This window comes from Cuculus canorus, chromosome 2, assembly GCF_017976375.1.
Source record: "Cuculus canorus isolate bCucCan1 chromosome 2, bCucCan1.pri, whole genome shotgun sequence".
Lineage (NCBI taxonomy): Eukaryota > Metazoa > Chordata > Aves > Cuculiformes > Cuculidae > Cuculus > Cuculus canorus.
In genome coordinates, this window is record NC_071402.1 from 117889002 (window position 1) to 117912619 (window position 23618).

Here is a 23618-nt window from a genome sequence, read left to right on the forward strand (position 1 = left end):
CCATTTACAATATGTTGTATTGTATGTGGCCCTGTGTGTCTTTCTGACAGGATGCATGCTTTAATGTAAAAAGCCATTAATGCCAAGGTGGAGGAAATGTGTTTGCTCAAGTATGAAGTGGTTTTGAGAGCTCTGAATCCCTCAGGCCAAGACGAACATTGTCATTGCAGTCATTTTGAGGTTGTTGTGACAGTGGTTTTGAACCTTTGAAACAACAGGTTCATCTGTAGGCTGAAGTCATCCTTGCTTATTGGGCCCTCAGACTCCCATGTTGTGTATGCCAATACAGTCAGTCTTTGAGCTCATGGAATCATGGGCTCTTTTCTCTTGCGCAAATGTACGCTCATTGCATTTGCAGGAACTCTTGTAACTTCAGGTGTAGGCTTTGATGATGGCAATGTTCAGGATCAACCGTATCAGATACCAAAAGATGTTTTGGCCAAGTAGATACATGATTGTCCCCCCACCCCAGTCTGCTTCTCAGAGAATCATTATAGTGCTCGTGCCATTAAACTCTTGTGTGTTAGTCTGTGCTTTGTTTATGCATCTTCCTGAAACAAACTTAACTTAATGCCTGCACCCAGAGATTTTGAGTACCAAGCTGCCTGGTTTGGTCTTGCTTTGGACAGAAAGATGACTCCATCTCAAGTTCTGTGAGATTTTTTTTGTGTGTGTGTTTTGTTTTTTAAAAGGACTGGTTTATCTTTCAGTAAAGTGTAACTTTCAATGTGATATAATTCAGTTCTCTACAGTCTATTAGACATGAGAGAAGGATTTCTTCAAGGATTTAAATGAAACCAGATGGCAGAGCTTGTAAATTCATAGTTGCAGCCTGAGGGTTATGTTGATCAGGATGTATCAGTCTCCTAGGTGCAGGTGGGTGTTCTAGAGCATGATCGGTTGTGTCATTTCCTCATTATTTGTAAACTACGTATAAGAAAGTACAATGGGGACATTGTACAAACAAGAAGTGTGGTGTTTCAGAGTAAGACAACTTCCATTCTTCCCTACTCTGTTTACTCAGAAGTAACTAGTATTGGTGTGACTTGCTTAAAATAATATTTCTATTGCTCCAAAGTAAAACATTGCAAAAGGCTGAAGCAGACAACAAAATACCACAGGCCAAATCATACTGCACATTATAATCAGGTAGGCTGCTTCAAAGTGGAAAGGAAAATCAAGGCAGTCAAAGGTTGGAGGGAAGAGAAAGCCTTAGTATTGGAGTGTTCAAGAAGTACTGGGAAAAGCCCAGAGGTGTTCAGAAGTGTTTTTGGTTTTAGATGAACACTAAACACTTGTAGACTTCACTGTAAATTCCAGTAAAATGGGTTATCCCATCTGAAAACTTCTTAAATACCTGTTTGACTTCCTCTTGCTTTGCTACCAAATGAACAAATATTGGAGGTTGCTCTGGGAGAGGTGGCTGATGGAAATACACCTTGACTAAACCATCACAGCCAAAATTTAAGATGATGATCTAAAGTAACAGCTTTGAAAGTCTGATCGTTTTTGCTGCTTCATTTCTGATGTTGAGCTATCTGTCTGCAATTTTTAAGTTCATCTCTAGACCTCAGCTATCTACTCAAAAAGCAGACTCATCTGACCTTATCTGATTGAGAATCACCTAACCATTACTGACCACACAGCAATGCGGCTGCCTGCAGTTTTTTGTTCTTAACACTCCAACAAACAAAACAAAACTGGCTGTTAATCAGCTTGTTGCTTTCATTAGCAGCTTCTGACTGTTGCTGTTTGTTTGTTTGTTTGGAGTTTTTTTCCCTCCATCGGGTGCTACATCAGGTGCCATAATGTTGGTTCTGGTTTCTGTTGAGGTCACTGCTGCTGCTTGTTGCATGCAGTAAGGTATTACTACACCTATTGCTTCCATGTTTACTCTATCAGCACATCAGAATGCCACAGCTTTTGGAGTGTTTTGGGAAAGGGTTTGCTGGGATTTTCTTTGGTAGGGGTAAACTAACCGTGGCTGGTCTTTCAGTCCCAGGCCAAAAAATTGCTTTTATAGTCACCTTACTCGAAGTGTCTCAACTAATCTTTGTTTGTACACCAAAGAAGGGACTATATAGCTTATTGTTCACAAAGAAACAGCACATTCTTTGTGGAAGGCTGTCACTAGGTCTAAGGGAAAAAAACCCAACATTTTTTGCTTGGGAAAGGTCTTCCTGTGTTATGAACCTTCTGGGAACCCTTGATTAACTATTACTGTTACAGGAACTCTTAATACTTAAAAGAGCTGAATACGATTAGCTTGACTGAATTTGGTCCCTTAGCATATAAGCATGGAAGTCAATGAATGTTTCTTAGATTCAGTATTATTTTCATCATAAATAAAATATGGATAAAGAGGCTGTGGATGTCAATCTAGCTTTACCCTTGCTTCAAGGCAGAAACAGCTCAATCTGGATATAACCTTGTTTGGATGTAGTGTAACCTGTTTGTTCTTGAAGACAGTCAGTAGTAATAACCTCCACAACCTCTGGGACAACTTGTTCCAGATCTTTAACTGTGTGTTTATCCTTGGAAATACTTAGTAATGTAAGATTTACCATTTCTTTTTTAAAAGGTTATCCCATAAACCCCAAAACAACAACAAAAAAAATTTTCCCCCCTCCAAATCAACAGTCTAGTCTTACATTAATAACGTATTTGTAGTTCTTAAGGACATCTGCACTTTGTCTTCTAGTGTCTTCTGGGATTCTGTAAGCGATAATTGACTCATTTCCCTTTTGTTTTTTCTCTTCTCATTAGAATATAGTGGCAGTAGGAGCTGGGTTCTGTGACGGCCTTGGCTGTGGTGACAATACCAAAGCTGCCGTCATTCGCCTTGGTCTAATGGAGATGATTGCCTTTGCCAGAATTTTCTGCAAAGGACAGGTGTCAACTGCCACTTTCCTGGAGAGCTGTGGAGTTGCTGATCTTATCACAACGTGTTACGGTGGCCGGAATCGACGTATAGCAGAAGCGTTCGTTAAAACTGGAAAGGTACTTTATTCACTGGGTGAAATCCACTGATGCAAGTAGTAGCAAAAAAAAAAGATTGGACAGATAACATTTTGGGAGGTGCAGATTGAAGAAAGAATATTTACAAACAGGAATATAGGAGAATGTAATATATGCTTACTCCAGTACACTTCCAAGAAAGGAAAAACCCTCGGTAACATCTTTTTTTTTTTTCTTTTTTTTTGACATCCAGACAATGTTGTCAGGCTTATGAAAAGTTTATCTTAGCTCTCATTTTCTTCCTTTCCCCCACCAAACCCTCTGTTTTTCAGTCTATTGAAGAACTGGAGCAAGAAATGTTGAATGGTCAGAAACTGCAAGGACCACAGACTTCTGCAGAAGTGTATCGCATCCTCAAGCAGAAAGGAATGCTGGAAAAGTACGTAAGAACAGATGAAGCAAGTTCCAAATACCCCTTCTTTATCTCCTTATCTCTTTTCGCATTTTTAGTCTTGATATCTTCAAGAAGGTATTAGCGAGAAACAAAGTCACTATGATAAGAGTAGCTTAATCCCCAGTTAAGCATTGCAGAAAGAAGTGAATAAAACCTTAAAATAATATTGCTGTGGAATATTGCTAGTAACGTGACCTTAGATTTATGAACACCCTTGTTTTTACGAAATGTATTATTGCCTCCTCCTATCATAGAAAAGCATAGCAGAGTGTGTTTTAACATGCAAAAAGAATGGAATAGATGAAAATGGAAGTTGAGCTTCCTGAAGAGACTTGTGAATGGGTTCTACAGCTCATTTCATAGTTGAAATTTCATTGCTTATCTCCGAGGATATACCTCCTTGTTATTAAGGATCTATATACCTGAACTGCTTCTGTCCGCGTGGATTCTTGGTTAGATACTGCAGTTCTCTTTCCTAACATGACTTCCAGTTTGCTATAGAATAAAACCTGCCGTCTGCTTGTGTAGGTCAGGTTTCTTTTGTAGTATGAAATTAAGCAGGTTGTCCTGGTTTGTTTATTTGTGTTCAAGTCAAAACATCTAAGATTCCTAAAGCCACACATGCAATTGTCTTATTATAAGATTAAGGGATGCATTATCTCTATCTGTTCCTATTAGTAGAGGAGGCAAAATTGGAAAATAAATGACTGCCAGTCAGAAGATCAAGTTTTGTTACTTTTTTTTCCAAATCAGGTTTTAAAGTGTAGGTTTAATGAATCAGCTGCATTAACTTGCTTATTTGTTAACATTATCTTTGACAGTAAGGCACTTAAGTCTATATCTGCAGTGTACAGTAATTAAGCTAGTTGCAGAAAAAAAATTAATTAAAATATTGTCTTCAGTTGTTGCTGTTTGTGATTCCCTAAATTACATAGGATGCTGCGTTCAGGGGTTCTTTTTGTTTGCTTGGGTTTTTTTCCCTGTTCTATCTTAGAACAAATGGAGTGCATTATAGAAGACTTTGGGTTGTGTTTTTAATGAAAGATATGAAAACGGAGTTACTAATTTCTATTTGGTGTACCAACACCTATGCGTCAGTTCTTCGTAAAAGGTCTAGTTCAACAAGACTTTTCAAAGCAAAGTGTTTTTTGAAAACTCTCTTGCTACTGCTTAAAAACACAAAATACAGTAAAACAGCCGTGGTTTCAAAGGGAAGAGGTAGGAATGTGGCAACAGTAAAATTTAATACTCTCATCCTACAAAGAGTTCCAAGGGTACATAGAAATAAGCAAAAGTCAAAGTTCAGTAGAAGAGTTTTGGTAGCAGAGTAGTAGTTGATATTTACAGTGCAATTTGTATTTTCATTTCCACAGTTGTAGAACTGCCCCTCTTACTGTGTTCAAACATAAGATGCATTTGGAGTTTGCTGGCCATGAGCCTCCAGTGAGCTTTGATTCTGCTTCCCCCAGGTGAAGTGAGGCAGCCCCGTGCACAGCAGCGTAATGTTCTCTGTGACAAACAGCAAGATTTCTGTATCAAGATATGGTTTGTAGTAGTGGTACTTAACTGCCAGTACTGTATCTAGAGCTGCGTAAAACTTTCTTTTTCTTCGGAAGGCTCATGTCTTCTGTGGCCGTCTCTAGTAAAATCTCACATAGGCATTACAAATTTTACTTTAGTGCCTGCATTTAAGTGTTTACTCTAACAGCAAATTCAGCTCCCCTCAATGTAGTATACAAAAAATGAGTGGTAAGTGAGGCATGTTACATGTTTGTGTTTATTAAATTTTTTTCTACGTATTTCATAGTAAGAATTCTGCAACCTCAGCAGTGTAGCGGTCTATGCGAAAGAGCAGCTGTGTGGCTATGTGCTAATTTTCGTTCCACAAATGAAATAAAACAAAAATTCAAGTCAGTTGGATTGATCTGAAGTAGTTTTTGCTGTTGCTGCTATTTTTGTCTTGTTCTCTACAAAAATAAACTGAAAGAAATGGACAGGCAGTCATAGCTGAAACATTTTAATGCCCTGCTAATGCAAAATGTATCATTTCATTTTTGAGCACTTGCAATAAAAGCCTTAGAAACAATGGACTAAATTCACAAGCAGGTCCATTCCCCTCCTTTTTCTTCCTCAGTAATGTGAAGTACTGCATTCAGCCAAGAACAAATCTTGCATCTGCCCTGAGAACGCAGCAGTCGCCATGCTTACATGGCATTCCTGAATGGCTCATGGCTTCTCTTGTGACCTGGGGTTCACTTTGAGGAGTTCAGAGCTCTGTGGCGAGAACAGAGTGGCATCAGTAGAGCACATGCCAGCAGAGTGTATGCGCAAGCTTCTGTGGTGCTTAGTACTGTTTGGGGGTTCTGCTCATTGCTGCATTTGTGTACTCTTACAGATAAAGCTTTAGAGTGACTGATGGGACCACTTTCCTGAACAGAAAGTCCTAGTCCAGATGTGTTCTGAATATCACCATCTCCAATGCCTTTTTTTAAATTATTTTAGCCAAAATAAAGTAGTGTGCTTGTCAAAATTTATCAGCATAAAAGGCCATGCTGAAATGGTGTATTTATTCTGGTGAACAGAGTTGAACATGTCCCTGCTCACTGCAGCGAGGTTGGACTAGATGACCTGTAAAGGCCCCTTCCAACCCAAACCATTCTGTGATTCTATAAACAGATAATTAATCCCTACAATTCACCAGGCTCTGTATGAAAATGGAAATTGTCTGGCTGTCACTGTCCAGGATGGACAGAAAAAATATAAATTTCTGTAAAGCATGTTGGCTACAACAAGCCTTTAGGTTATCAGAGAATCCTGAAGACTTTGAGGGTTACTGGAGATGTTGCTATTTTAAAAGAGGGGGAAAAAAGAAGAGTTAGAACTTAGGGTTTCAAAAACCACATTTAATTTTGGACCCAATTTCTTCTTGGGTCTTTTCGTGTCATATATTCTGCAATTGTATTATCAAATTATTGCTCAGAGATAATGCGTGACCGTTGTGCCAGTCATCTTCTTTAACCATAGGTGAGTACTGCTGTTAGAATGTCAAGGCAAGACATGCATGTTTTTAATTTTTTAATTTTTTACATCACTTAATGAATGTGCCATACATAATGTGTGTTGCAGGCTCCATTATAGCTGACTAGGCTCCTGAGAGTGACTGATTTTAGAGATACTTCTAGATTTTGTATTTATCCAGTGCTTTTCAGCCTAGTGTTAGCACTTGACAAATACTGAAAGAAACTGATGCTTCAGTCTCTCATTTCTCTGCCTCTCCTCTTCCCATTTTATTTCTTTCATTTAAGAAAATGTTACAGAATAAACTTACCCTGCCTTTGCTTTCCCTACCCTGTTTCCTCAGGTTTCCACTGTTCACTGCTGTGTATCAAATCTGCTATGAAGGGAAGCCTGTCAGAGAGATGATATCCTGCCTTCAAAGTCATCCAGAGCACATATAAAATCCATCGGGCCATCGTACTAAAGCAGCTTTCTGCCTTTTAAATTTATATCTGGGTTCAAGTGGATGTATCATTAAGCTTCATTCAAAGCTGCTCACTAGGCAACAGTAATAACATGAATGTCTCTGGGTATTGTTTTTTGTTTTACAGCCTAGTTTGACACAGCATGCAGTGTTGGCTTGGTGATTATCATTTTACTGGCTAAAATACGAGTGTTTTAAGATGCGCAATGCAAAAGTTGCACTACATATCTAGTATATACACAAGTGTACTTTGCGTGTGTTCCTACACCATAAAACACCATGTTTTGTTGTCTCTTAGTAAGGCCTAGTCTAAAATCCATTGGACACCATGGGAAGAATCCCACTGGTTTTGATGGAGACCAAGTCAAGCCTATAACCTTGAAATATTAGCAGTCTTTCTATTAGAACTTGGTTTTATTCTGCATACACATTGACATTTTAACATTTTGCATGTTTATGATTATATTACTTTTATTTAATTAATGCAAAACAAGTTGTAGCAGTCATTCAAGGGGCTACATGGATATTTTAATGAACTTGGGTGAAGAATATTTTAATTTTTGGAAGTCTTTAAAACGTTCAGACTATTTTGAAACCAGTTTCTAAGTGAATTTAAAGTTTTTAATTACACTGTTGTAAAGGGAGCGTGCTAGAGGGGGATCATAACCTTCCCTTCTGTTTTTTTTTAATCCTTGCATTTTTGTATTTCTCTGTTTCTCTATTCCTGTTCCCAGAAGTTAGGCTCTTCTAGAATCCCATTCCCCAGAATAAGTGGAAGATGTTACCTCGGGATTCTGAATCCTAGAGCCTGGTGTTCATTTTAGTTGTGGTGTACCTGTGGTTGTTTTTGACTGGTATTGTTTGGAAGGATACTCCTGGGTATCCATTGCTCAAAATTCTCATGCTCTGTTTCTAGCTTAACCATTAGCTACAAAGCGTTGCAGTCCACACAACACTCCAAGGAATGTTTGAGGAATTCCCTGGTAGATCATACCTGTGTTGTCAAATGAGTTATGCTGACTGCATTTATTTCAGTGCCTGACAGTGGCTGACACGTCAACAGGACAGTAGTCCTGAACCAGCCTCCTCTGAGAAATGATGGATTCTGAAGTTGCTCTTCCATTGGACAAGATGCCTGAGGATATTTGTCATACCTAAGTAGCCAGGATTACTCTGAAATAGGTGAGCCTTGGGGCAGCTTTGTGTAACCAGAAAGATGCTTCAGCTCAGGGGTACCAGTTCTTGTGCTCCTGTAATGTTTTGCATTAATTTTTGGAAGATCTCACAAATGTCATCAGATATTCAGGGATGTGAAGTTATTTTTGCCTTACTTCTGGTCTAGTGCTAAATACAACAGGTGGCCAAAATGTTAAGTAACATCAGATGTTTGTGGCAATTGAGGAAATAGCTGGTAGAGCTGACTTAGAGTAAGCACTCTGCTTAGACAATTAAAAGGGTGTGTTAAGATTGGAAGCACTGTTACGCTAACGCACACGTGGAGCAAACACTCCTCATTACTGCATAGCATCCAGCGTTTCTGCTTATGCTTTGTGGTTTTTTTCTTTCCAAATGCCAAGCTGACTGGCTTTGCCTTCTTTTCTGTATATATACATATATAAAAACTTTTTTTTTTTACGTGCAGTGTGTAGAACAGTAGCATTTTGTAAGATACATAAAGGGCTATATGACCTAAATGTGGTAAATTAATATATATTTTAAGATGATTTCTTTATTATTCCAATATTACTTCTACCACCAAAACCCCAAAATCTTAATTGCTCTTGTTTTGTTCAGCAGCCTATTTATTCTAAGGCAAATCCAGAGAAAAGGTTTTTATGGAATTCTTCCCTCCAATCTGTAATGATATTCTTGTTCTTTTTGGAAAAAAAAAGTGAGGCTTCACTAACTAAAATAATTTATTGAAATTATTATAGACTCTTTGTCATTTGTATTTGCTTTTCTGTGCTTATGAGCATTCAGCTTGGCACTAGGTATTTTTTCCCCATTAATATTTACTGCTCTTTAAAAGATGGGTGTGATACTGGAGTTGAAGGATTAGAATCCTGTTCTGCAGACATTCTGTTTTGCCTAGTTCTGGGATAGTCTTACAGAAAACATTAACCCTTTTTAAGATTTTTGTATACAAGGCCATAAATTGACTTGTGAACATTAATTACTAAGGCAGGCGTTATCTGCTATCGATACTTACTCAGCTGGCCCTAGACGTGTATTGATTTTGTTTAAGGACTGTGAATGTATACCTGTTTGAAGAATTAGTACAAATAAACATTTTTGACTCGAGAATCACTTTGGTTTCTGTCTCATTTTACATGGCTTGCAATTAACATTTTATTCACTTGGATGGAACGTAGGTTCCTATGGGTGTGGTACATAACGATAGCAGATATGAGATTGCTGGGCAAGAACTTAAGTTTTAAAAAGAGCTATTTGACATCCAGATGTCAGCGTTTTAATTTCTGTCCATTAGTGAAGCAATTATGGTGCCTGTGACCTCTGCAACAGGTTGTCTCCAGTTCCTTGAGTTGCTGTGTGAGCCACCAGAGGGCGCAGGTGGGTAAGTGACCGCTTCCACATTCTCCACGGTTCTCGCATTCTGTTAGTTCTGAATCGCCTTAGGTCCCTGTATATCTGCGGCTGTCTTACACTGCATTCATAGAATCAGAGTCATTAGGTTGGAAAAGACCTTTGGGATAATCAGCTCAAGTCGCACCTGCCCACTACTAAATCATGTCCCCAAGCACCTCATCTACCCACCTTTAAAACACCTCCAGTGATGGTGACTCAATCACCTCCCTGGGCAGCCTGTGCCAGTGCCTGATAACCCTTTCTGTGAAGAAATTTTTCCTATTGCCCAATCTAAACGTCCCCTGACGCAGCTTAAGGCCATTCCCTCTTGTCCTATCACCTGTCACTTGGGAGGAGAGACCAACACCCACTTTTCTACAACCTCCTTTTAGGGAGTTACAGACAGTGATAAGGTCTCCCCTCAGCCTCCTCTTCTGCAGGCTAAACTACTCCACTTCCATCAGCTACTCCTTGTATTTAAAGATGGTTTCACTTCAGCACCAGGTGCATGTGCTGTAGATCCACTGGAAGGGAGAGAAGCAGCTTGGTATAAAACATGCAACACCTTATTACCTCCGCCCAATGCCATGTCTTGCCTACTGTCTAAGACCCTTCCAGTACAGGGCAACAGCCACTACCTCAGCTCTTGCACAGCATGGTCTGTGAGGCCTTGGAGCATCGCTTGGGGTCGGGTAATGTGCATCCAGCAATGCTTGTTTCTGTTGCATCCTAAAGTTACAAGAGCCTGGAAAATGATAAAACATGCTGTGCTCAGTTTAGTTAGTTAGTTTCTACAGGAGCTAAAGGGGTGGGAGGTGTCACAAGAGTTTAGCCAGGGAAAGGAAGATCTACTAGTTATTAGTGGGACACCACACTGTAAAAGAAGCATGTGTTTTTTGGTGAAGAGAATAATGCACTGTCTACCTGAAAGCCTCAAAGCATTTCATAAAATGAAAGAAATGTCCTAATTCCTCACTTACAGACAGGGATACCAAGAAAGGTGAAGGTGGTTGCGCAGTGAACCTGTGACTGGATACGTTTTATTCCTAATTTTAAGCCAGAATTTCAGCCATTGGGTACTTCTGGCTAAAAAAGAAATGTTTTATTTTAAGGGCATAAGAAATCAACTCTTAGAATAAACATGTAGATATCTAAAACTTACCATCCATAGGGCCTTTAATTCTGCTATATCTGAGTTAACAGGAAAATAAAAAACATCACAAAAGAATTAGGATGGATACATTTCCTTTATATGGGCATTATTTTCTGAAGGGGTGGTACTTCCTCACTAAATCAGTGCTTACAGGCTGGGTGTCTTTGATTGACTAAATAACACCCAGGCTGGCCCTGAGATACCAGAAATATGGTGGATGAGAAGTCCATTTCCAACAGGCTGTGCCTTCATAACAGCCTTCATAACGCTCCCACCCTGAACTTCATTGTAAGGCTGGAGATGTACAAATGAACTATTATACATAGATATCATAACGGTTGCTTAATGCTGAAATAAAATGTCCTGGAACACATAGCACTTTGTATTATTAGAGAGTATAAAAATATTTCTCTTCTGCCTGTCTCCTGGCCACAGAGTTGTCTCCTGTGATTTGCCATGAGCTGATAGATATCCGAGCGCCAGAAGGTAACATTTCGGTTTTGAATAATGCATGAGGAGTATCTACCTTCAATCCCAGCATGTGCAAAGGAGAGGTATCTAGTATTCAGATTAAATGAAGCCTAGTTCTCTTGTCAGTCTGTTATAACTTCATTTTGGATTCCTGCCAATATGCTTTAGGTAGGGACTTAATACTCTCGATCTGTCAATCTAGTCCTGCTCTTATTGAAAGCAATTGCAGAAATGGATTTTAAGAGGGGAACAGTAGGGTGATGCCCAGAAGAATGGCATCTCTGTCAGAGTTCCCTATGTATAAATTTGGTTTACCTTTTTATTATGTTTACCTGTTACCCAGCGCGTCTGCTTTAGAGTGAGGTTGTGAAGAGGAATTGTAGGAAGCACTGGGAACCATATGTTGATTGTTTCACTAAGTTGCTAGAAACAGCATGAATTGGTGCTTTTAAATTTATGTCCTTCTTGTAACTCGTGCTGTAGGAATCAGTGAATAATAAATTAAGCTCAGCTCTGGCCTGTGAGCAGTCTTGATTGTTCAGGTGGCGGTAACTTCCAAAGCCTGCTCAGTATAATGCATATTGCACCGTGTGACATTAGCGCTGCTTGTTGTCACTACACTGAGCATTTCATTTTCTCATCTGGGTGGGAGTCATTTAGTGTGTGTCACCCTACAGCTTTTCTTCATATCTATTCCAGCTTCCCTCTCATCTTCATGTGACTGCGCCTGTGTGTGCTATTCTGTAGTGAACCTTAAGAAGGGCTCTTTGTATCAAGAGGTGGGTGTGTGTTTCCTGCACACACGTGTGCTTATCTATACAGGTAAACCCCTACCTATCTTTTATTGAACGTTTGTGTGCACATGTAAGCCTTGTAAGGGGGTGGGAATTTTGCAGAAGCTTTTAGCGAGGCCACCAGGAGGACGGGTGTTCAGCTCCCTTTGCACTAGCTGTGTCCATCCATTCATTTAAAGCTATTTGGCTGTGAAGCTGGTGCATAGATGTCTTCCAAACCCTCCTATAGCATCTGGGATGGCAGTAAGTCAGCTTGGGTTAATTGAAAACATTGCTACTATCACATCTATTCTACCAGTCACTGAAGCTCTAAAATGCCGTGTTTGTAAAAAATAGTGCATATTCAATGCTTAGGTGAAAATAATAATGACATGAATTGAGCTATTTTATCTTTTCTTTCTCTAAATAATGGTTCATTATAAAATCACATTTTAAAAATCACATCACACTTGTCATAGAAAAACACTTCAGCTTTCAGTGTGGTACATTCTTATTGAATAGTTTGTTTTGAGGACTTAGTGAATATCTTTCAGTTTGATGATTACTAAGCACAAGCATGTTGTGGGCTCAGAAAGTACAGCCCTGAGGATTTTTAGTTTGCTTTTTTTCTTTTTGAAGGCTGGAGAGAACTGGAAAGCAAGCCAAATCTGTGAGCAAGCACTGGCTGAGTTCCTGATCTGTGTAAATAGTAATATGGAGACATTTGGAAGCATTTGCTAGTATTTAAAATGCAAACTTCAAACACAAGTACTAGCATCACAGCTTCTTGGTAAATGTAAACTGTTTTTTCTTTTCTTCATAGAATGCTGTTCTTTATTCTAGTACCTATTTCCTATATTGCTGCATCAAGATCAAACAACATGTATGGTAATACATGATTTTGGAGGCTCAAAATACTCACTTGAAAGTGTATTAGCAAAGTGAGCTCAAAGAAAGCTGCTAAGTATTCTTACAGCTGAGCAGAGCCAGCCTTGGCTATGCCGCTGCTTTGGATTAGAGCCCAGTTTTTGTACAAGTGTTTTTAGTGGGGTATTTAAACCCAGTTTAGGGATTTTTCTAATTTCCATTTACCGTGTAGAGTTGCATTTGAAAATAATAGAGATGCTTCATTTGTGGGGAGCTGGGTTGGTTTTCTTTTTTTTTGGGGGGGGAGGGCAGGGGACAGGACGTTTTTTGTTTGTTGTCTTTTTATTTTTAATGCAGATTTCATCAGCATCATTTTCTCCAAGCTTCAAGTTCAGTGGTAATTGCAGTAACACTTAGTCATGCCAGTCTTCCCTTGTCTGTGTTTAGTCTTATCCTCTGGTTTTCTTCATCTGCATTTTCTCCAGGCTGTAGGCTACTATGGAGACGGAATACCTTTCATTACTCCCAGCGCTTTAGCCAGCATGGCAAAGGAAGTTCAGCTTACTACCATCTGCATTAAGCCTTGTCTTATGTTCATTGCCCAACAGAGCCATTACGAGTAGAATAAGATCTTCCAAAATTTGATCCTGTTTGGTTTAATCCTTCTGCTGCTTGCATCTTTGTTCATATATTCACTGTTTCAAAACAGCAGAAGCTCAAGTTTTCTCATAGGGTTATTCCTTGGTGCTGTTTCTCAGGCTGCTTTAAATCTCTAGACTATGTGATCACACCAAAATCCCAGGAGCTAGAAATTCTTTACCCAGCCACAGTCCTTAAACTTTGTAACAACTGCTGCTTAATTTGATTCTAATATATTGCTACTCTAGAGCCATGGTGACCTACACTTAGGTTTAGGGTAACTACTTACCATACTCATTCAAATAAGACTTTTTTTTCCTCTCAGAAATTTTGTCTCCAACTTTTCCATGACCATACATCATTCACAGGGATATTCTAAAACTTGAAACGCAGCTGCTTGTAACCATTAAGCAGAGGAATTTCTAGGTGTGGATTTTCTGCTAAAATGGGGTCAACTTGGCAGTGCTGGGCACTGAAGAGCAGCACATTTGTTTTCTAGCAGGAACAATTGGCTTTCTGAAAGCAAGCAGATAAGAAACGAGTGAAGAGGGTGGAATGGGATTAGACTGCCTACCCCACAGGTGAATCATTTTAAGTGTAACTTCTTATACTCTCTGTGGAGAAGAGAGGGAATAGAATTCAGAATATTTCTCTTGCTGGAGAATAGGGAGTGAGACCAAGTCATTTTTAACTAGTGCAAGACCTGATAACACAAGAACATGCACTAAAATGCAAGAGGAATGAAGACAAAGCTGTTGAGAGTTGACTTGAGCCCCTTCTGGCCTGTCATTCTATACTAAGCGTGGCCTCATGGTAACATCTAAGTGCAGCAATGTTCTCTTCAAAACCAAAACCTGGCAAATGTCTCCTCAGAGAACTTAGCAGTTGCTCAAGTGGAAGAGAGATTTCACAAGCATTCTCGGTATTATCAAAATGCACTGAGGTACAACAGTTACTACTGAAGTTCCCCCTCCCTTCCATGTACCACTCCAAGCAAGAGATGGAAAATTCTTGAGATGAGGAAAATATGATGTTCATGCACTCTAGAGAGCTGATACAGAGGAAATATGCAGTTTACTCACTCTGCAGTGGGATCATGAAGAGTTCTGAAAAACACACTAATAGTCACGAGAAAGGCTGGAAAGAGAAATAACTGCAGCCTGCTTGGGGTAAAGAGCCCCATTCTTTCTTGTTCGTGCTGCAGTTAACAAGTGAGAAATATTCAGAATTATTGGCTAACTCCTTGTCAGTTCGTGATTTTTCTCAGAGATAAACTAAGCCGGATTAGATCTGACTAAGCAGTCAAAGATGGTCCCTCAAAGAAGAGCTCTTCAAAATGTTCTTCCTGAAATTTCTTCCTTATCCCTTGCAATTGTAGGTTCAGAGCAAGAAGTGGGAGCCCTAGTAATAGCAATGTGCCCATAGATCCAGCTTTTTAAGGCTTTATGTGATCTTAACAACCAAAAGATTATAACAATATTAGTAGCTGTAACCTGGTGTTACCAGAGTTTGATGTTAAGTGATAGAACTTGAGTAAGAACGCTCCAAGGATACTCCTGAGTGCTGATGCATTTTTATCCATCTAAAATAGGTTCTAACCCACAAGTGGGCTGGAAATCTTGCTAGTTCTTTCCACTTGAGAAGTTATGTGCTGTGTACAAGCTCTCCACTAGCACAAAGACAGCATCGCTGGTTTTCTCATTGCTACAGTAATCAGTTCTAAAGTGAAAAGTAAGGGACTTGGTTACGTGATTTGTGAATTATTAAGTATTATGGTGATGAGGGTATGAGAAGCCCTTCTGAGAATGATCCCATTTAGACAGAACCCACCATGTCAGCATGTGGGCTGAGTCAGGAGAGCAACTAAGCAGTGGTAAGCAGATACCGGGAGCTTTAAAGATCTCTGCTTTTCTAATATTGGGGCAGTAATTAGGTCCAGACTGGATGGACGGGTGTTTTTTATGAAACAGAGAGGAAAGGCCCGGTATGTGCAAATTTGAGAAGCATAGCTCCAAGTACCGTGTTGTAATGATTGAGTTGGAGTAGACAGATTTGAAACTCATTCTGTTGCAATGATGGGGAACTCTGTACCTGGCAATGAGGCCTTGGACGAGTCTTTTTTGGATTCATTGCTAAAAATGATGAAGTGGTATATTGTTAAAGTTATAGGGTAAATGAGCAGGGAACCTAAACTATTCAAGGCAGCCTGCTTGAGTCAGGATGAAAGCATTTCAGCTGGGCTGTTACAAGGAAGTTCCTGGGAATGCTGACTGAACATGTCCTAAAGAACAGGTGACTTCATTCCCCAGGACTGCTTGCTTTGTATGTTAAATTCACATTATAAAAAAGGAGATGTGTGCACACACACAGACAACACAAACAGGGAAAGTGCTTAATTTTCAAGTCTGCTTTCAGGTCTGATGTATGAGTGTTAACATATGATTTATCTCTATTCAATGCAGGTTTCTTGGGCTTACCCAGCCACACTTTGCATAGCTAGATGGAGCTTTGGGAATATTATTTTGCTTTCAAAAGCCTTATCTGACTTGAGGTGACTAGTAAAATATATTGAAATCCAGTAGGCAGATCTCAAGAAATAGCTGATCTTCATATGCATTATAATATAGATTTGGAGTGTTTGGGGTTGGTGGTGGTTCAACTTGCCAAGTTTTTTATTTTCTGTACTGCCTTTGAGCAATTACAGCCTAGTGCATCTGCTTTAGTCCAGTATTCTTCACTCTAACATGATGATGGCTCTCTTTTAGCATGACTTATGTCAGGGGACTCTCTACTGTGCACACAGAACAAGGGCTGCTTCTCTGTGTAGGGCTAATGGAGAGACTGCGCTTCTCACTGTCACTCATCTTATGACCCATGGTTGCCAAAAGTTATTTTCAATTACATTAATGAAATACTGTGAAATAACGGTTTCTTTTTCAAGGCAGGGATACCTACAGAACAAGTATCTGGGGGTGTAGTTCTCCAAGTCCTGCCTCTTCTTCAGCTCCCCAGATTTGGAGGTGAACTTGAACTGTATCACTTGCACTCAGATGAAGCAGACTATGGGCCTACCATCCCCCCCATTCCCCTCCCCCAGAGAGGCAGTTGTTTTGTGTCCTCACAGCTCCCCTTCTATGCTATTATGAGAAGACACATTTGTCTTTGTAGTAGAGGTGCACCTTTCTTTTTCCTTCTCTGTCAGTGTTTTCTTCTTCTTGCTGGTTGTCTTACACACAGTTGCTTTCAGATGGCAGTACCTTTGCAGGCTGGAGGATGTCACCTATAACTCGTCTTCCAATTAGACAGATATCTTGAAATACCCCTTAAAACATCTCAGTGTTGTTCATTGCTATTTATGAAGGTAATGTATTAAATCCTGCATTTCACCACTTTTATTTCTCTTACTTGTGAATTACATCAGGAAATCCTTTACTAGTGAATTCAAACAGCCCATAAAATAGGCTTCTAGGACAAATGGGATGCTCATATGCAAGAAATAATCACAGATTTCATCAAAGTAAGACCTGGTTTGAATATAACCTTGCTAACTTTTATGTTTTCCCTTGTACTGCCTGATGAAACAATGACTCCTGAAAATATGACCTCTCTGATTAGTACTTCACTGGAATAAAATCATAACATCACTTAAAAAGAAGGCACAGCAGTTTGGTGCATGACCTTCATGCGCACACACTGATACAGCTTGTTTCGTGAACCTCTGATTGAGACTTTGTGAGGAATGGAAGTAAGAAATTATTTGACTGGCATATTCAGAGAACCAGACTGCTTTTCCAAGATCATACATTTGATATATTTAGTGACTACTTTTTTTTTAATAATTCTCTAGGTCTAGGAGACATTCTTTTAATTATATAGATGTCTGTGTATCTGTGTGTGTGTGTATCTGTACATATATATATATATAGACATATATCTACATATATATAAAACCAAGTTTCTAATATGCTGAGGAGATGAAGGTTAAGCTGTTGCACTAACTGACCTCATCTTCCTTCACAGTATTTTAACATATTGGTCAATTCCAGGTGAACGTCACAAAGTAGAAGAGTACCAAAAGATGTCAAATTCTTGTAAAAGCCAAGAAAATGTTATGAGGATACTGTCTTAGTAGAAAAAAAGTTACACAAAGTAGACTGACCTTACAAATACCCCCACTACAGCAAGTACTTCCAACGGAGTCTGAACGTTCTTGAACATTAAGGTGAGCCAACTTCAAAGATCATGGGAAACAAAGCTTTTTAATTGTGGGGCTTATGGGGACAGCTGTGTTATAACAGATCTTGTGTCAGAATTGCCTTATCCTTAGCACCAAGCCAGACACACATATTCATAAATATATGATGGACTTAATTCACCGCAATATTAGTAATTAGAGTCACATCCATCTCAGAGCATCTTCTACTTACTCCAAATCTAATACTGCAAACCACAGGGCTTTGTCAGTTTATGTAATTTAAATATCTAGGAAATGAGTTGCCCTCAGTAGAAAGGCTGTATTTGAGCTGCACTATAAGCATTTAGTAAAATCCGTCTTGGTGTGTTTTTTCTCATGGTTCAAAGAGCTTAGATAGCCCAAGTCCTATCAGCTCTTCTCGCAATCTCCTAAAATCCCTGAATAAAAACCCTCCTTTCTTCTGAAATTCTCTTTTTCCTCACTGAACTAGCAAAGAAGCATTATCCATGCTCAGTAGCTAGTTAGTAGGGGGATAAATGACTTGACAGGATAAGCTTTCTCAAGACATGTCATAAATGGGATAAACCTTTGTTCTCAGGAAATCCCAGTCCCTCCCAAAGGTAGCCCATCACCCACCCCCTCACTGCTCTACAGACTGATACCATGCACCATTCTCACAGAGCCCAAAGCCTGAAATTTTCAAAGCAAAGTAAGTGGAAAAAATTAACAAAATTTGGCTTTCTGATTACTTTAAAAATCCCAGCAGGTTTTGCTAAACAGGCAACAGACAACACATTCTGTTCCCTGTAAATACATGCAGCCATAATAAAAAAAAAAGGATCTCCTATTTATCTTCCATTTCTCTTGCAAAAGTTGTTTTCAGGAACCTAGAATAGAAGAATGTACTAAGTGTCTTGCATCACTGCAGCTATTTTTTTATGCACTGATATAAGACATACCAGCTATCAGCAGCTTAGCATGCTGGTTTTGTGCCTATCTGTTACACCAGTAGTATGAAAGCATACAATAATTATTTGTAGTCATAAGCACTGTTCTGTATATTCTAAAACACTGGTGCCTGCCCTTCTGTGTCCTGCTTTGAATTGAACCTGACTGTGTTTTTTGCGAGGAAGGTTTGTTTCTTTGGTTTTGTTTTGTTCAGGGCTAAGATTGTTCTATGAATATAAATAATGGGGTCATTGTGTTCTTTGTGTTTGTGGCAGTCTTTTGGCACTGGTCTGCTTGCAAAGACAAATTGATGATTTGAAAATACTGATACCATATCGGTTAGTTACCTGGAGATTTCAGACCATTATGTGGTTTAATGTGTTCCTCTGATAACATTTTGCTCTCCTTCTGTTTATGGATAGATGTCAAATGTCTTTATCCCATGCTAAGAGAATGGTTGTGCGAATCAAGGTGGTTTTTTTACAAACAGCAGTAAAACACCTGCCTTCAATTCTCTGCCTTCTCCTTCCACTCTTGTGCTCTCCAAGACTTACGTTAGTGCCCTGACAGGCTCCCAGTTCTCCTTTCCTGCACACCAGCCCACTACAACAGAGCACATATGCTCTGGTAGCTCACCTCAGCCATCTGCTGCCTTTCTCAGCAGATCCTGCAGGCAGCCCACTGGCCTTTTTTCTTCTCTGGATGGGGATTTTCCGCCCTTAAACCTTGCAGCCCACCTGCATAAAACTGATTCTCCCTGTACAGCACTTTCATTACCCAACTATTGGCCAGAGACAGCCCAGCCAGTGAGATTTGTGAGATCCTTTATTCTGATACTGCTTCAGGTGTGGTGCTGGGCATTGGTATTGCATGTATATTGTACAGCTGGGTGACTAGAACATCAACAAGATTGTATGGAATTAATTGGAATTAATTTCTGTGTTTCTCAAATCACTCGAGATATCTTTCGTCATGTTCTACATATACAGACCACAAAATTTAGCAATATCAGCTTGGTAAAGAGTATATTTTAAACAAATCCATGGTTTAGAATTATAGCTTTAAAATGGAGAGTCTACTGCTTTACTTAACAAATTATTCAAACTGCTAATTGTGCTGTATTAAAAACTTCCAAACAGCAAAGATGCTTTTTTTCAGTCTCAACTTGTCCAACTTCAGCTTTCAGCTATGGTAATTGGTTAGTTTTTTGCCTGCCAGTTACTGGATACTTTCTCTGTGCGTATATGAGCACACAGCAAGCTCAAGTCACATCCTAATAATTTATCGTATTCTAAGGTGCACTTTAGGTCTCGGGCATCTTTCAGGATGTTGTACGAACCACGGCATAGATGTTGTTAGTAAAGCCTGCAAGCACAAGCAAGAAGATGAAGCAGAAGTGGTGAGGTGGCTATAAACTCCCTAAACATGGATGATGCTGTGATGAAACCACAGTGGAATTGTTCAGTCTTTCATTAATTATCTAAAAACATATATGGCATTGAAAATTGTTGAAGGTGTTTTCCTCCAGCTGTTTTGCACTGCGCCTGCGTTCTGTATAAACATTATCTGCTGTGATTTACATAAACACTCAGGCAAGCACCATCCTCAGGGCATGGAAAGATACATGTCTTCAGTGGAAAAGTTTATATTCTCAAGTATTGCACATTAGTATGTGTTCGTACCATAGTAATATTTAGAAGTCTACAGAGGGCTGGTGATCCCAGTGAGAGTATTTATGAGCCTGCCTCGAGGACAGCCTGTTTGGACATGCTCAGGGACAGAATAAGCTCCTTCCTACCATAACATGATACTGGACAATTGACTGTTCAGGTGACTCGTGATTTGTAGGTGTGAGAAGGCATGGCCACCAGCTGCATTTGGAGCTGTGCTTAGATGCTCACTGTAGAGACAGACAGCTGAGAAGTAGCCTGTGAAATACCATCTGGGCATACCCTTGCACATGCATTACAGATTTGAGGTCCCTGACCTCAAAACACAATAATAAAAACTCCCATTCTGAGAAGATTTGTACATAGATTTCGCACTTCTTACTATGAACTCTTAATGTGCTCTCTGCCTTGAAGTTAAGCATACGTGTATAGCGTGCAGGGCTGGTGTTCCAAGTACAAATCTGCTCTGGAGGAAGTAAGCAATTTTTCCTCAGCACAGTATCTAAGACACGTTTGTATTTCAGGTCTGGGAGGGATTTTTAGATTCCCAGAGCAGATAAAACAGCTGGTGAAAGGCTAATGCACAGAAAAATACATGGCTTACATACATTGTGATTTCTTTTCTTAGCACGGTGTCTTTCACCAAACAGTTTACTTAGTGTCATGATAATGCGTTTCAAAATAGAAAAAAAAAACCCAACCAATCTTAAAGCCAGTATGTTACTGTTTATAGCATGGAGTTAATTCTCTGAATGGTGATGTATATGTTCTAAGACAGCTTTTGGGCAGGTAAAATGTCTGTGTGTCAGGCCTTTGTCCACAGAATTAAAGTAAACATTCTATAAAGAAGGAAATATTTGAGAGAAAAGAAGTACAGAACATTAAACAGCAAAATTTTGCATTTTCCAGCATTAGGGGAGTAACTTATCTATCTTAAGAGCAAACCTCATGCTCTGTCATTACTTGAACTGTGGATTCAATGGGTATTGATTTTATATTTGTTAATTTTGAGGTGCCCAAGCTGCAAAACCAAACAAGCCTCATGTTTAGTAAACTCACATACAAACACAGTTCTACAGATTTGCAGAATAACAGCTATTTTGAAAATACGGTCATTTCCTCTATTCTCTCTTCATTGCAGCAACATTAGAAGATCCAATTATCTCAACCACGAAAACCATCTTTACTTTGCAAAATACGAGTTCACACTGAGTCACTTACCTTGACTGATCATCAGGCATGCCTACAGCACATGTCACTACCAAGGTACAAATCAAGTATTTCTAGTTCGGGTTAGAATAAATCAGCTTTTCTGTACAGTTGTAAGCTGCCAAAGAGTAATATATGTTATTAATTATTTACTTAAATGCATGTGTAGCTCAAAGCCTACACTTTGCTGATTTCAAAAAGCTTTTAGGAAATATTCCAAACATTTCTTGATTTAATGCTAACTAAAAATATCTCATCCTCAGATCAGCACAATGGGATGTCAAGGGTTAGAATAGTTGTCCTGGACATCCGACATGAATTCATGTTCCTTACATATGAGCTGGGTTCCATGGAAAGTACAATTCCTTTCTTGCCCTTTTTCAGAATAAGTTCCTTTAGCTTTCTTGGATCACTCCTAGGTGGTTTAAAAACAGTAAATTTTTGTTGTTGAGTAAAATCTGATGAGGACCAGTGAAAAATCTCAATCACCTTTCCTTTTACATGTTTATTTGTTTTACTTACCTCAAAAATATGTCTTAGTACTTTGACATTTGAAAATTCTAGGATTTGGGAGGGGGAAAGGGAAACTGTATTTCAAAAAAGAGAAAAACAGTTCAGGAAATTCCAGTCAGCTCCACTCCTTGGGCCTATGAGCCTACTTTAATTAGTGCTTCCAGTCGGCCAGATTGTTGCCAAGAAGGTAGTTCCAGAGAGCTTGATCAGTAATTTCAAATACATTGATACCTCAGGATTTGAGAACCAAACCAGTTTAAATGGAATAATCTGTTAATTAGATATCGAGACATTCAGGAAAAAGCCCTTTACTTAGAAACTTGGTGATACTTGTTTCAGCTGTTTTGCTTTTACTAAAACAGTCACATTGAAAGGCTTCACCAAACTGTGTATTTTCTTCTAATCACAGTTTACTTCATGGTAGCATTTAACAAACGGAGGTAATAATCTTGACTGGTGTTTAAAAGCCTCAGCAATCCTTCCCTTGAAAGGTTAATTTAAAATACAGAAAACGGGCCACCTTCTTCTCTCTTGGTAGTTCTGTAATAAAAGGCTGATTGTTCAAGCAGCAGCATTCAATTATTTTGCTTCTGATCCTATCTATGTGTAAAAAAGTCTAGCTAAGCTCAGATGGTCCCTGCAGGCTTTCACATTCTATCCTTAAGAGAAAGGATGGAAAACAAAAAATTAAAGCCTCAGCCAACATTCAAAATGTTTAATGTAATATGCTGTCAAATTAAAGAATGAAATTTGCTTCCTGGAATGTCAGTGATACAGAAATGCTCCTGGAGTGTTTGCCCTTTTTTGAGTGAAACTCATTCTTCAAATACGTTTGCAGGAGAAAAATGTGCTAACAAGGGAAGTCAGAGTGGCAGACAGCGTTCAGAGAAATTGCCCAGAAATGTAGCCATCCAGTTCTTGTTGAGTTAGTCATGATACTAGACGTCTACAACAGATATTGAAAACTTAAGCTATATTCATACATTTAATATAATTGAAACAGAAAACAAATGTTTCCCTATCTGTATTTTTTATTTACTTCCCCCCAGCCGCCCCCTCCAGGACCTGGGATGCTCAAATAATAGATGTGCTGACCAAAAGCAATGAAATTTACTGCTCAGATTATCATGGTTGAAAGAAAAACAGCACTGATATCCGGAAGATTAGGGAGCGAAATAAATACAGAGCTTTACCATTATGCATCAAAGCTGCAATCACTGAATAACATCCTGGAAACAGGGTGAGAATATACATCCAATGTAAAATAAATCAGCTCTCAAAGGGAAAGTAATGTGAAACCATTTTGAAATTTGTGTTAATTTTGCCCTCAGCATGAATTTTACCCCCACATTTACTCACTTTTATTTATTGATGTTATAGGTGGGAACCTTTGAAAAGACAAGAGCCTTTCAGAAGAGAAAAATCAATGTTGTTACAATGGATCCTCACTAACAGCAACAGGGGCACCTCAAAACAGCTCTGGCATTGGAAGGAAGGTTGGCAGTGCTGCGCAATCAGATAAAGCAGTTTTTATTCGCAAGCCAGTTGAAGCAGGTCTCTAACCAGACCAGGGCACAGATGTGTTCTTCTCCTTTAAAATCTCAACTCTTATTTAAGAGAAGGGGATAAAACAGGAAGAGAACCGATAAAGAAATGCTGGTAACTCCACAAGAAATGATGTTTTTTGCCAGAAAGTGTAAA

General features: G+C 39.1%; 1 protein-coding gene across 2 annotated transcripts in view; it reads left to right on the plus strand.

The window, feature by feature from the left end:
* The window catches only part of GPD1L (glycerol-3-phosphate dehydrogenase 1 like), a 28651-nt gene extending 19461 nt beyond the window's left edge, over positions 1-9190 (plus strand). For both annotated transcript variants that reach the window (XM_054059685.1, XM_054059684.1), the window contains 3 exons: positions 2767-3000; positions 3291-3397; positions 6774-9190. In XM_054059685.1, coding sequence (XP_053915660.1) covers positions 2767-3000; positions 3291-3397; positions 6774-6870 — 438 coding nt within the window. In that variant the 3' untranslated portion in view covers positions 6871-9190. The remainder of the gene's footprint in view (positions 1-2766; positions 3001-3290; positions 3398-6773) is intronic.
* The last annotated feature ends 14428 nt before the right edge of the window (positions 9191-23618 follow it).